Source organism: Saccopteryx leptura, chromosome 5 (assembly GCF_036850995.1).
Source record: "Saccopteryx leptura isolate mSacLep1 chromosome 5, mSacLep1_pri_phased_curated, whole genome shotgun sequence".
Taxonomy (NCBI): Eukaryota; Metazoa; Chordata; class Mammalia; order Chiroptera; family Emballonuridae; genus Saccopteryx; species Saccopteryx leptura.
In genome coordinates this window covers 128383286-128397562 of record NC_089507.1, presented here as the reverse complement: position 1 = coordinate 128397562, position 14277 = coordinate 128383286, and the positions used below count along the sequence as shown (strand labels likewise).

Genomic DNA, 14277 nt, shown 5'->3' with positions numbered 1-14277 from the left:
GACAGGTTTTGCTCTTCTAGTTCTGTGAGTTTCATTTTCTGTAGAACATTTTTTGGCAAGATGATTTTTAACCAAACAGAAAATCCAATACTTAGAGATAAGCAAAAGTGTTAGCTGCTCATTTGTTTTCTTTAAATAAGAATGTCAGTTAAAACAAATGTATGAATTCTCATTGGTGGCTATTAAACTGTGTTTCAATTTATACTTCCTGCTAATAGCTTTATAGTAAGCACTGTAGATAAACTCATTAGAACATGATGTATAGCAGCAGTAAAGATTTTTCATAGTGGCTGTCAAGGAGGCTTCAGAAATCTGAGCCTGGAGCCCTTTAGGCTACCTTGCAGCCTCTTCAAAGCAATACAACAAAGGCAGAAATGCAGGCATTATGAATCAAAGAAGAGTATTTCTGTTAGTGCTAAAAGAATTTCTTCAGCGTGGAAGAGTATCATTTTAACTATGGAAGAGACATTTTCAGGTCTTTTATAAGTGATTCTAGCTTTCCTGAATGTGTTCCTTTCTCTTTCAATGTTTGTCAGTGTGTTTGAAATTCATTCAATTCACATGGGCTACGCTTTAAATGTGGCTCATGGAAATTTAAGCACAGTACCCATTAACATTAATGGACGTCCTAAGGCAAAATTCCCCCCATGCTGGGTTCAATATTAACCTCAGTATGAGTTTAGATTTTACCAAATATTTAGACAATATGCAATTCTTTAACAATATTTCAAATGCTATTTTTTTAAACTGGAAAACATTTCTTTTACTCTCTCTGTTTTTCTCTATTATTTTAACAGCTGATATTGTGGTATTTTACCCCTAAATTCCATTATGTCAAAAGAATAAAGTGTTTACCTTTCACTTACAGAGATATAAGTACTTTAAAACAATGAAATAAATCAGTGTACCTTAGCATACTACATTCATGCTGTAGTTTTAGTTTTCTTAATAGGTGATGGCCAAAATCCAAACTGCAGAATAATACTCAGAAATTTTGAATTCAATTCAAATATAATCAGTGTCTTCAATATCATCTCCAGTATCATCAAACTGGATTTTATCATCATGCCCAGAACCAAATCTATCTGTTTCATTGATGCTGGCATGTTCCGGAAGCTCTCCATATGCCAAATGCTATTTCAATAACAAAAATCCAATTAACTGTATAACATTTAAGTAGCTCAACTACTAGATTTGAAGGCTTGATTCATGTTTTTGTGAAGGCACCCACGAGAATTGATGGATATGTTCTTCTCATTGTATTTCTTCTGTTGTGATGGGATTTATAGGTACAGCACTTGTTGTCCAATGGGACCACGTACATCTCCAGGATAATTACAACCTGGGAAGCTTCACATTCCAGGCTACCCTCCTCATAGATGGACGCATCATCTTTGGATACAAAGAAGTAAGTAATATATTAGAAGATTTCCTTCACCTTTGACCTTGATAGCCTATCTGTTATTTCATTCAAGTGTCAAAAAAGAGACACTTTATAGTCATGAACATTAAATCATTTCCTTACCTGTTAGTTTCTTTTTCTCAGTAAAAAACAAAATATATACATTTTTTAATCTACTGGTTAACTAACACTGGTTGTTAATTCTTTGGGTTTTGTTTTGTTTTTTATTCTTAGATCATTGCCATTATGATCCATAAATTATCTCAAACTTTTAAATAATTATATTGTAGTGATATTATAATAAAATAATGCTAAGAAAAATATTTTTAATTTGGAATGCACTTTTTATTTATATTTGTTTTTTGCTTTGTCAATTTCTGTGACTTTTTTGGTTCTATCTTCAAAAGTATTAGGAAACATGAAACTTGTATGGCTCAGTGACCCAGAACTGAAAGCCTTACAGGACAGCCTTTTACAGTGGTTATTGCAAGCTGATAGGAAAGATTAATAAGAGATCTAAGTGACAGAAAGAACAAGGAAATTTAAACTTATGATTTGTTTCATTTCATCAAATTGACAAAATAAGGAATAGAAACTTACTAAATTGCAGCCTTAAATTTAAGAAATATCTAATTGAATAATAGCATGTTTGGTTTAAAACTCAGCCCTGGCTAGTTAGCTCAGTCAGTTAAGAGCATCATCCCGAAATGATAAATTGCAGGTTCCATCCCCAGTCAGGGCACACAGGGAAGCAACCAATGAATACACGACTGAGTGGAACAACAAATGAATACTTCCCTTCCAGCCCCCCTTCCTCTCTCTGTCTCTAAAAAGAAAAAAAAAAGTAAGTCCTAGCCAGATAGCTCGGTTTGTAGGAGCATCCCTCTGGAGCACGGAAGTTGCCACTTCTGTCCCGAGTCAGGGCACATACAGGAGCAGCTCAATGTTCCTTTCTCTCTCAACCTACCTCTTTCAGTAAAAACAGAAACAAAACAATAAACAAAGAAAACAAAACAAAAACTCCATAAAGGAAACAAAGACTATAAGAATAACATTCCAGGAACAGCAGACGTGATATTTTAGACAGTCAGCAGACAGGAGGGAATTTCTGACAATGTGAATTGATAATGTACATCAATCCATGGATTGATGGATATTTATAATAATACAGGCTTAATATCTTATTTTCAATTTAAGGTTTATTTTCCTTTAAGAAATAAATTTCTAGCTATTAAGACGATGTTGATAAAGCATTCACTTAGTCACATCTGAAATTTACCGTTACTATAAAGTGAAGGATACTTGTATTTTAATTAAATAAGCCAATTTTTGGAAATTTTATAACAAGGCTAGATGTTTTTATTCCTTTGAATAATTCTTGCATGTGGAAATAATCATTAGCTTGGGGCAATATATAAACAGATTATAGCATAGGGTCTGCTCTGTTTGGTGCTTCTTTCTCCAGAGCTATGTTTTGGTAGCAGAGCCCACCATATTCTTGCATCACTCCCTGGGAGCTGAGAAAATTTCACTCAAAGGGACTGATACAGTTTTCATTATAATCTAGTGTGCTGCTGGGACTGCTGAGTGATGTTATGGAATGTTAGTTTTCAACAGTTTTAGCCAACAGTGGTAAAGTTTCCGGAAAGATCCAGAGTCAGTAAGTCTAGAGTCTTAAACCTCACTAACTGTAGCCTTTGTTAAAACAAAGGTTTGTGTTCTTACTGTGGTCTCTCTCTCACTAGTCTTTATTATCAGAATTGTCATCTTCATTTACACTGTTCTCAATGGGCATCTTGTATTGAGTAATAATTGTTGATTTTTCCTATTCTCTCTTTACAGTGAGTTAAGTATTTTTAAAATGTTTTTTTTTTTCTTATTTCCTTCTGTGTGTCCTGATCGGGAATTGAACCCCGGACTTCCACACACTGGGCTGACACTCTTCTGCTGAGTGAACTGGCCAGGGCCTTCTTTTCTTTATTTTAATCAAATAAAAATTTTTATTTTCTTTTTTCTGTTTGGGCATGGAGAATATTAAGCTGATAGGCAATTTTAATACTTTCTTGATATTCTCAGACTATTTTCCTGTTGAACATCAGTCCTGCACTCAGAGTTCTGAGAAAATCATCGCATTATTATTTGACTTACTGTCCTTTCTCTGTCCTGGTTAAAAAGCAGTTTTTTATTTCCCGTTCTACCTCTTTGTTCTGCTGATTGTCATGCATTTTATTTTGCAGAGGCATATTCGAATTTGTAAAATTTGCTACAATGAAAGAACCCATGCATTTGGGATGAGAGCTAGATATTTCCAGCACTTCTAGAAAAAATATAATCATGATAGCATAAAATAGTTTACATAATATACCATCCTTGACAGAATGCTCTTCACATACATTATAATTTTCAATGCTTCAATGAGATCCTATATTTTTAATATTCTTAGCCTTCACAAGGGCATTGGCACATAGAAGGTGTTTAATAAGTGTGCCTGACTTAATTTTGGAATAAGATCATGTACATTAGCTTACTTGATATCTAAACACAGACTGTGTCAGAAAGTTAAAATGATGTCCCTGAGGTTGCAGACCTAGCAGAGGGCACATACAGGACTTACCTTGTTGACTCAGAAAGACCGAAACACTTTTCCCCCCAAGGAGATTATATGTAACAATTCACAAATGTATTTCTCATTTGTTTCTTCAATAAATATTTGTTAATGTTTGGTGTTGAATAGTCTTTTCATCTGATTCCAGTATATTACCCAATTTTAATCCCTCAAAATCAGAAGTATTTCTATTTAAGTTGCAGAACTAACAAAATTATGAGAGTTTAAGAATATGAGCAGTATAATTTTGTGTTCCTGTTGAATTTACAGTACCAAAATTATACAAAGGGAGTAAGTGTAATTCCTTTCATAATAAATTGTTTCTAGCTGATAATGTCAGCTTTGTTTTATTATATTTTATGTAAGAAAAAAAAATAGATATATGTTGAAGCTACTAATAAAAAACTTGCTCAAATTGTAGAGTAAAATTAGTAATGCAGAAAGTACATTTATTGAAACAAATTTTACTTTTATTACCCTCAAATTATTTATTTTAGTAGCTAATTATATTTCTCCTAGTAACTCTTAATGTACCCACATGAAACACTTTAATGACCTCCAATTCTGTCATGTTTTATATATTGTCATTTCTCCAACACTTTTTATAGTGCCTATGAGACAGATAATGATTAATAAATCAGAAAATACATTTGCATTTCTCATAACAATCTTGCTTGTAATGGGTTTGAAATAGAAAAGTACAACTGCTGTTTAAGAGGGACTGCAGGTTTGCTCAAAGCATTCAGTGTCCTTCTCCGTACTGGTGAGAGAGGGCGTGGAGATGCAGATTCCTAACATATTTATCTCTCCTGAGGTTGTAGCTCTGTATTACTCAACCAGAATTTGAATTTCTGTTTAAATTATAGATCTTTTTAATTTTATTTATCTATTAAGATATAGTTTACTTAGGATGAACCCAAAACACACACAAAAGATACCATCTTTTCAAAAATGACTTCACTTTCATGAACTTTTTAATTTCAGGGTATCCATGTGTTTCTTTTGCATAAGTTTAGTAACCTCAATGAAATTAACCATCTTGTCATCTCTTTCCTTAAATATATTAGTAACAGTTCTTTGAAAGTTGGTAGCTAGTAAGTCTAATATCTAGATTTCTTGTGGATCGGTTTCTATCCCCTGTTTCTTTGTTTATTGGTTGGTTGATATTTTTTTTTCCCTGTAGCTTTTCATTATGTCTCACATCTCCCTGCCTGTTGGGCATTGTTTACAAAATAATAAAGAGATACTGGGAGGGTGAAGAAGATGATATTTCCTTCCTCCAAAGAGGGTTTACTATTTTTTTTCTTTGGCAGTTTGGATAGAACAGATTTATACTGTGCAGTGCTAAACTCATTCTAAATTGAGCATATGTGTTTGTAAAGATTGATATATTTCTGATTGCTCAACTCCTAAGACTGCCTGAAGTTCTATTCGGCTTCTTGGTCTCTGAACCTGGCTTATGAACTGCCAAATGTCTTGTTGGAAAGGTGGTGTTGGGCTCCCTTCATGGTTTTTCTTTCTCTGTAATCATGCCTTTCCAAGTCCTCGCTCTTTAATAGCCACCTGATGCCTTCCACAGATGTTTTCCATGTGTTACTAATCTTTCCTGTTTGAGCTCAGCAGTAGAAATAGTCTTATACAAGTCTATATGCCATAACCAGTGTCCTATTTACTTTTGATAACAACCTCCAAATTTGATAAATGTAGCAGTTATGGAACTCTCATATATATCAACAGTTACTAAGTGCTTAATATTTATCTCATATAGTTTTTTTCACTGTTAAATTTAGCTAAATTTACTGGATAAATTGCTCATTTTCATGCAAGTAAATCTGGTTTGAAGAGTCTAATTACAGATGTTTCCACACAGATAAAACTGTTCTTGATGAATACAATAAAAGCAAGCAATGATCACTTTTTAGAACTTAGAATAAATTTACATTAGGTGAGGACAAAACATTTAGAAATATGTAAGACATTTGTTTTCATTTCCAAAACAGAAGACCCATAAAAACAATAGCAATAATATAGGAAAATTTGGGAAATGAAGAATATATATATATTTAATCTCATTACCCATATATGCAAAATTTTCTAGTTTTTATGCATTCCTCTGTCTTTTTCTACATATAAAATCTGTGTAATTAGAGATTTTAAATTTTTGTCATAATACAACATTTCTTTTCTTTTTTTAAAATTGAATTTATTGGGATGACATTGGTTAATAAAATTATATAGGTTTCAGGCATATAATTCCATAAAACATCATCTCTATATTGTATTATGTGCTCACCATCCCAAGTCAAGTCTCCTATCGTTAGTTATATCCCCTTTAAAGAGGGGATATTCTCTCCTAATTCACATAAAAACCAAGAGGTAGTTACTTTTATAATTTACAGAGCAGCTTCCTGAAACACCCAGAGAGGTTAAGTAACTTTCCCAAAATTATGAGACAAAGATTCATCTGAGGGAGTATGACTCCAGAAGCAATAGGCCTAACAATCGTACCCTGCTACCTCTCTATAAACTTCCTTTTGAAGAAATGACTGACCTGCTTCAGTCATTTTGACATCATTGACAGTCTTTACAGGTTAGTTATTAATATGCTAAAACTCAGCCATTTGAGAACATGGGGTGAGAATGACTTGCTTCCCATAATATTTATCTTATCTTATTAAACTTTAAAAAAGGAACCTGACCTGTGGTGGCGCAGTGGATAAAACGACAACCTGGAACGCTGAGGTCGCCAGTTTGAACCCCCGGGCTTGCCTGGTCAAGGCACATATGGGAGTTGATGCTTCCAGCTCCTCTCCCCTTTTCTCTCTTTCTCTCCTCTTTAAAATGAAAAAGTGCCTGACCTGTGGTGGCGCAGTGGGATAAAGCATCGACCTGGAACACTGAGGTTGCTGGTTCGAAACCCTGGGCTTGCCTGGTCAAGGCACATATGGGAGTTGATGCTTCCTGCTCCTCCCCTTTCTCTCTCTCTCTCTCTCCCCCCTCTCTCTAAAAATCAATAAAAAAAATAAAATGAAAAAGTTTTATTTTATTTTATTTTTTTTGTATTTTTCTGAAGCTAGAAACTGGGAGAGACAGTCAGACAGACTCCTGCATGCGCCCGACGGGGACCCACCCGGCACGCCCACCAGGGGGCGACGCTCTGCCCCTCATGGGCGTGGCTCTGTTGCGACCAGAGCCACTCTAGCACCTGGGGCAGAGGCCAAGGAGCCATTCCCAGCACCCGGGCCATCTTTGCTTCAATGGAGCCTTGGCTGCAGGAGGGGAAGAGAGAGACAGAGAGGAAGGAGAGGGGGAAGGGTGGAGAAGCAGATGGGCGCTTCTCCTGTGTGCCCTGGCTGGGAATCGAACCTGGGACTTCTGCATGCCAGGCCGACACTCTACCACTGAGCCAACCGGCCAGGGCCAAAAGTTTAAAAATTTTTTAAAAAGCAAAATGAAATTGTATATAGGTTAAAAAAGTAATGAAAACATGCATTTTTTCATAGGTAAATAGAATTTGGAAAACTGAATTTATATTTCCTATTCTGTTAAATATTTTCTCTGTTTCTGGAACCCAGATTTTTTTATTATTTTAAGTTATCGCTGAATAGTGATGATTGTTTGCTTGATTACAATAGATATAAACCTAAAAAAATTTCATCTATTGATAACTTAACAAGGACACTACCTATTTATTAAAAAACAATTTTAATCCAAAAACATTATAAATATGAATTCTGACATTTTACACTTCTTGATGCTGCCTGTCCTAGTGTACCATCATATTTTAGAAGTTGGATTTTCTCTGGCTTGCTTCATGTCCTATTATATTTTGAATTTATTATTACTTTTGATACAAACTAGGGCAGGATGTGATCCTTTTTGTGTTTTTTGCAAATTTGGTAAAAAAAATTTTTTACCACCTCATGGGAGGAAGAGGGTGGTCATGAGTTTCATACAATGCCAAAAAAACCCCAAAAACAAGTTATATAATCTTTCTACACAGCAAACTTTAGAGGAGGTTTGTTAAGAGTAACTTTATTATCTATTATGCCAAGTCACTCTTTAATCTATTCTACCATTTAAGTATTAAAACCTAATGTGAAAGAATGTGTAGTTACTAAATGAACTTTGCCAATTGGTTGTAGGTTTAAATGGCATCAGGAATATATTTTTTTGTATTTCTTTGAAGCTATTTCTCTTACTTAAGCTGTAATGACCCTTCATTCATGGTGAACATCCTGAAAGCATTAAAAGACGAACACTTGCAAAATTTGGGGGAAATATAATTTTAAAAAGTAAAAGGAAGCCAAAAAGAACTGAACAGTGAAACAATTGCCATTAGATATGAAGTAATTTACTTTCTATATCTATTGCTGTATGTCTGAGAATACTTGCATGTGTTAATATAATAGGTATGCACACGAGGAACTCTATCGTTCTATGAGTAGAAATATATATGTATGTATCTATTTATATTTACATATATATTTTATTTAAATAAATTGTATTTCAAGATATATTTAATAAATGTATAATACAAGATTGAGAAAGCCCAGATGACATAAAGTGCTGATTATTAACTCTCAAAAAGTAATTTTAAAGAAAATGTTGACACAGATGATTTTATATCATAGTTCTTCCTATATTTTAAATACATAAAATATAAAATTGTATCTACATGACCTTACTTAGGATCTAATTCATTAGGATGTATTTTATTTTTTAGTTATTTTACACATAAAAGCTTCAGTAGTTTTGACTCGCCTGAGCACAGACTTCCTAAGGTGCGGGCACCTGCCTCACCATCATCTGTATGTGAAGCTCCAACTCTAGTTTGTCAATTCCATGGTGGGAAATCTTTAAATCAGAGGTCACACTTGTGTATATGTGTGTTTATAAAATGGATATGTTGCCAACATTTACGGTAAATACTCAAAGGTTCCAAATAAAAGTATTGATCTGCATGTTCTCTTGAGATCACCTGCTACTCAGGATGTACTCCTTCCAATTTCTCCCTCATCAACTTCTCTCTTGCCCCAGGCTAGCACTAGATTCTGTAGAGATTCAGTGAGACTCTCTTCTTCTAACAGAGGGTAGTCTTTACTTGCCAACTTTCTGCTGTTACTTGTTTCCTTGCAGGTTTCGTGTAGGTCATGGTTGTGGAGCGGGCCGGAGGGAACTTGAGGCTGTGTCTTCAGCACAGGGCTGTCTTTTGCCTTCATGCTGTTATGTGCACTCCTTAGTACCTGGCCTGTGAAGAAGTTCAGTAAACGTGAACTTAAAAGGGATGAAACTAATTGCATGAAGTGTTAATGACATACAGAAAAGCAAATAGATTTTTATATTGTCAGTTTTAACCAGAAGTTTTTCTTTTCAAATGTAATTTTTAGACAACTAAGCACTAATGCTCTGGACTTTATGTGTCATTTTGATAATAACAAAAAAGGTTGTGACTTTTAAAAATTGGATACCTTACAGAGTAACGCAGAAGACAGATCACACATTCACAGAAGACGAGGTAGAGAGTTAAGGGTTGAATGCAGGTGAAAATGAGTAAAATAGTAAGCTTGGGGTTAAAATGTGTATGTGTGGGTGTATAGTATGTACGTGTGTGTGTGTGTGTGTGTGTGTGTGTGGCTACCAAATACCATATTGATAATTAGCAAGTGAAGAAAAATAGTGAGGGAACAAAAATGAGTTTAGAGTAATTCTTTCCAGTCACATTCTGATAGGCATGTGATTCATACTTTGGCACACATACTATACAATCAAACTCTTGCTGAGATGCTGTGCTGCTTATTTGATAGCTAGTGGGTCCATAATGGAAATAAATGAATACTTTGGCAAGGTTTGCAGGGCAGAACAGACAGGGAAATAAAATCCCATTACTTCTGACTGATGCAGCATGCTGTCACCTTCCTGTTTTAGAGGCTGCGGTAAAAGTTCACATTTTAGGAATTGCGTCCGGCCCTTGTGTCCTGGTGTAGGAAAGGGAGCAAGCAGCTCTTGATTTTGAATCTTCCTCCAAAGGCCAGTGTGCTTTGTGCTCCTCTGTTAACTCCTAATATCTTTCCTGCCTTAATGATATCCAGTTATTGCCACTCTTTTCTGCATCTATGCTTAATTTGCTTCACTTATATTATTTATGGAAAAACTTACGTTTAAATAATAAATGTCTATGTCTTGTAAGATGTGATTAAAATTACAATACCTAAAAAAAAAAGAAATATACAAATGCCCATACAAACCAAAATGGAAGCATTTTAACTGGCATGAATGGCAGAATTTTGTTCTTTTCTAGATCTATCCTGTGGATGAATGTAATTGTAAAAGCTACTCTCAGAAATTTAAAATTCAATACAGATCATAAAGAGGCCAAGTAAAAATGTAGCTTTGCTTTAATCATAATAGACAATTATTACAGATATAGGAAAATAATGAAGTTGTAGTTCTGTTTTGAAAAAAAACTTATGTAGTTAAGAATTTGTATATAATTTCATATCGATTTCCTAACATCCACAGGAACTAATGTAAGAAACATTTTCCAGATGAATATAAATGTGTAGAAAGGATAAAAAATAGCTTCTATAAAATGAAGTTTTCAGTTTTCATACTTGGACATCATCTTTGGCCTTGGCTTCGCTGACTCATGTACTTTAAATCCTTGTAAATGCAGAGTTTTCCAAAGAATAGGTGATTGTGAAATATGGCAAACCCAGTCTGGTGCTAATTTTGTTCAATATCTAATGGTTTATTTATACTCACACAGGCAGTCACTTTGTTGATATTAATCAAAAAGCAGCTCATTTTAAATGTGGTTTCAACAGTGCTCCTGGTTCACCTAATGGTCTCTAATCGTAGATGGACATGGAAACCTGCAGACGGTCTGCTTCACTCGCAGAATGCTCACACAGCTCAATTACTGGGCTGCAGTGAGTGGATGAGTGGCCCTTTCTCATAATAACCCCACGCCTTTGATATTTGGAAGTAAAAAGATTAGTCCAAGAAGAAGGCAGAGTGGAAGCGATAATGATACTATCGGGTAGAGACAGGCAGACATGTTTCTGAAAGAAATCTGTGAGAAAGCCTGGAGTTGTTTATCTCTTTCTCGTGAATCTTTTACAACATTAGTCATTTAATTCAATTGACGAAGGCATTTTTTGTTTGTTTGTTTGTTTTCAAAACCTGATATGTAATCATTTTTAAAAGGCCTTGCTGGCTTCTAGGAAAATGTGGGGAATCAAAAGCTTCTTATACATTTTTATTTTAATATTTAATCAGGATTTTAAAAAACACAGTTTAGAAAGCCTAGGCTCTTATTCATGAATGCTATAAAATTTTAAAGAAAAGCATTGGAAGCCAGTGATCTTGCCATAAGTTGTCATTCTTTCCAACCATTCTTCTCTCGGTCTTCCCGTGTCAGAACAGTTTAGTCTTCTCTGCAGACCTGCACAGTCCCCTCTCTGTGCCCCAGAGTGCTCCCCTCACAGCCGGCAGCCTGTATAAACTGCAGGTGTACTACACAGCGGCTGTGATGAAAAGCAAGTCTCCATTTTTTCTCCTAGTAAGACCCAAAGTCTTGGTGTCATTGTTGACTCTGATCTTTTTCTCACTCTCCTTACTAAACTTGTGCCATAGCAGTACTGTATGGCCAGTAGTCATGGCCGTCAGGGCCATTCACATGCAGGTTCTCATTGAATTCGGGCAGATAGTAAAGAAACAGTACAGCCAAAAAATGGTGGGCCATTCCTTTATTAAAATCTCATACCGGCCAACGAGCAACACACAGGACTCCCAAAGCCACTGACTCATTCTCCGTTCCACAACGAGGAGAATCTTCTGCTGTTTCACCTAGAATCAGAGGCCTCACCAGACTCAGTGGAGCTCGCAAAGCCCCTCACCTCTCGTTCCACATCTGCACACCTTCTCTTTCCCTGCCACCATGGCTTCTTTCTGCTTCTCCTTCTTCTCTCTTCAAAACTTTCTGGTGTGAAAACCTATCCTCCAGAAACCATTAGCTAAACAACTGCCCCTCCCAAGTGGGAAGGTAATTTGCAATTTTACAGACCACATATACCTGGTGCTGCCCAGCCTCTAATGCAAACTATAAGAAAGCAAACATAAAAATCATATTTTGCAAACTTATTTGACCAACAAGTACCTTCACAATTTATACTGAAATCATCTTCCTGTTCTATTTTTATCTCCTACATTTACCACTCTAGTGTAGTCCAAGCAACTCATCTCTTACCTGGACACCCTCCTAACTGGATTCTCTGTTACTCCTGAGCCCTACAGTCTTGATCACAAAGCAGCCAGTGAGATCTTTTCTGGCTGTAAGGATGTGTCCTTCTGTTGTTCAAAAAACCCTCCAAAATCTTCCCTGTATGACTTGGAATAAATCTAGACACGTAGCCCCCGCTTGCAGGGACTGCATGCTCCCTATGACCTGCCACCACCATCTCCCATCTCCTTTGACAATTTCATTTACTCCTGCTCCAGTGATAATCTCTTAATTCCTAAAAGACACCAAAAGCAATTCAGCCAAGGCTGCATAACAAATCACCCCAAAAGGTAGTGTTTTAAAACAACCACATTTCTTATTTCTCACAAGATATCCATGGATCAATGTGGTGGTTTCACTAATCTGGATTGCACTCTGCTGACCTCAGCTGGGCTCACTCATGTGTCAGCTGTGTGCTGGTAGATTGCCTAAGGGCTCCTGGCTAAGGATGATCTCTGTTGGAAGGAGACTATTTTTGCACATGTCCCTCATATATCCTCCACAGCCCAGCAAAGTACCTCCTCATGGCAGTGGCAGGGGACCAAAAAGGAGGTGGGAGCGTTCAAGCACGTTTTTGAGCCTCCTTTTTGCTTCACATTTGTTGTTATCTTCTTTTGCCATGTTACTGAGCTGAGTCAAAGTGGAAGTGGGCCAAGGGAAAAGGGAAGAAGCATGGATACAGGACGCATGGATTGAGGTCATTACTGCCATCAACCTCAGGAGGAGAGGGTTTGACTTCAAGACAAAATATGAAGGGAGGCAATAAAAGGAAGGAAAGAGGTGGAAAAAACAAAACCAAATGAAAGATTTCTAAAGAAGGAAGAAGATAGGAAGAGATACAAAAGGTAGAGTGAAAATCTGAAGAGAACAGAAAGCTACTATACCAGGAGGTGTGCAGGCACCAAGACATAATCACAAAACAAACTCTGGTAGAAAATATAATATTCATACCAACATAATAGAATTTTTCAATTGATGGCAATAAAATTCAAGTTCTGCTTGACCAGGTAGTGGTACATTGGATGGAGCATTGGCCTGGGATGCTTAGGACCCAGGTTCGAAACCCTGAGCTTCCTGGCTTGAGCGTGGGCTCATCAGCTTGAGTATGGGATCATAGACATGATCCCATGGTGCTGGTTTGAAGCCCAAAGCTGCTGACTTGAGCAAGGGGTCACTGGCTTGGCTGGAGCCACCTGGTCAATGCACGTGTGAAAAAGCAATCAGTGAACAACTAAGGTACCACAAGTATGAGTTGATGCTTCTAACCTCTCTCCCTTCCTGTCTGTCTGTCCCTGTCTATCCCTTTCTCTCTCTGTCTTTCTCTCTCCCTCACTGAAAAACAAACAAAGAAAAGAAAACAAAAAAAGAAAGAAAGAAACAACTCAAGTTCTGCTTTGAGTTTTGGGGAAAAAAAACTTGACTTTGGATGGTGAACACACAATACAGTATACAGATGATATATTATAGAGGTGTAAACCAGAAACCTGTATAATTTTATTAAGCAGTGTCACCCCAGTAAACCAATTAAAAATATAAATAATAATAAAAGTAATTAAAAAAAAAAGAAGGAAATACAATAATTACACAAAATTTTCTGGTAAAATACTTCACACATGGCGAGGAAAGCAGTAGTCATGGGTGCTGGAGAATGAGAGCAAGTGACAAAGACTAATAGCGAAGCTTCTGTATTTACTTCTGGGCAGGCATCTATTATAATACTGTTTAAAAACAATATGGGCCTTGGCTGGTTACCTCAGTTAGTTAAAGGCATCACCCAGTAACAACAGTGTTGGGGGTTTCATCCCCAGTCAGGGCACACGTGGGAAACAACCAGTTACATGTAATGCACAACTGAGTGGAACAACAAATGAATGCTTCCCTTTTTCCTCCCCTTTCTCTCCCTTCCTCTCTGTGTCTATCCATAAAATAGTAATAATAATAATAATAATAATAATAATAATAATAATAATAATAATAATAAAGCAG

At 36.2% G+C, this 14277-nt stretch overlaps 1 protein-coding gene across 2 annotated transcripts in view; it reads left to right on the top strand.

Annotated features, from left to right (window-relative positions):
- Positions 1-14277, top strand: part of PLXDC2 (plexin domain containing 2) — a 527178-nt gene that overhangs the window by 353956 nt on the left and 158945 nt on the right. For both annotated transcript variants that reach the window (XM_066384654.1, XM_066384653.1), the window contains one exon: positions 1290-1408. In XM_066384654.1, coding sequence (XP_066240751.1) covers positions 1290-1408 — 119 coding nt within the window. The remainder of the gene's footprint in view (positions 1-1289; positions 1409-14277) is intronic.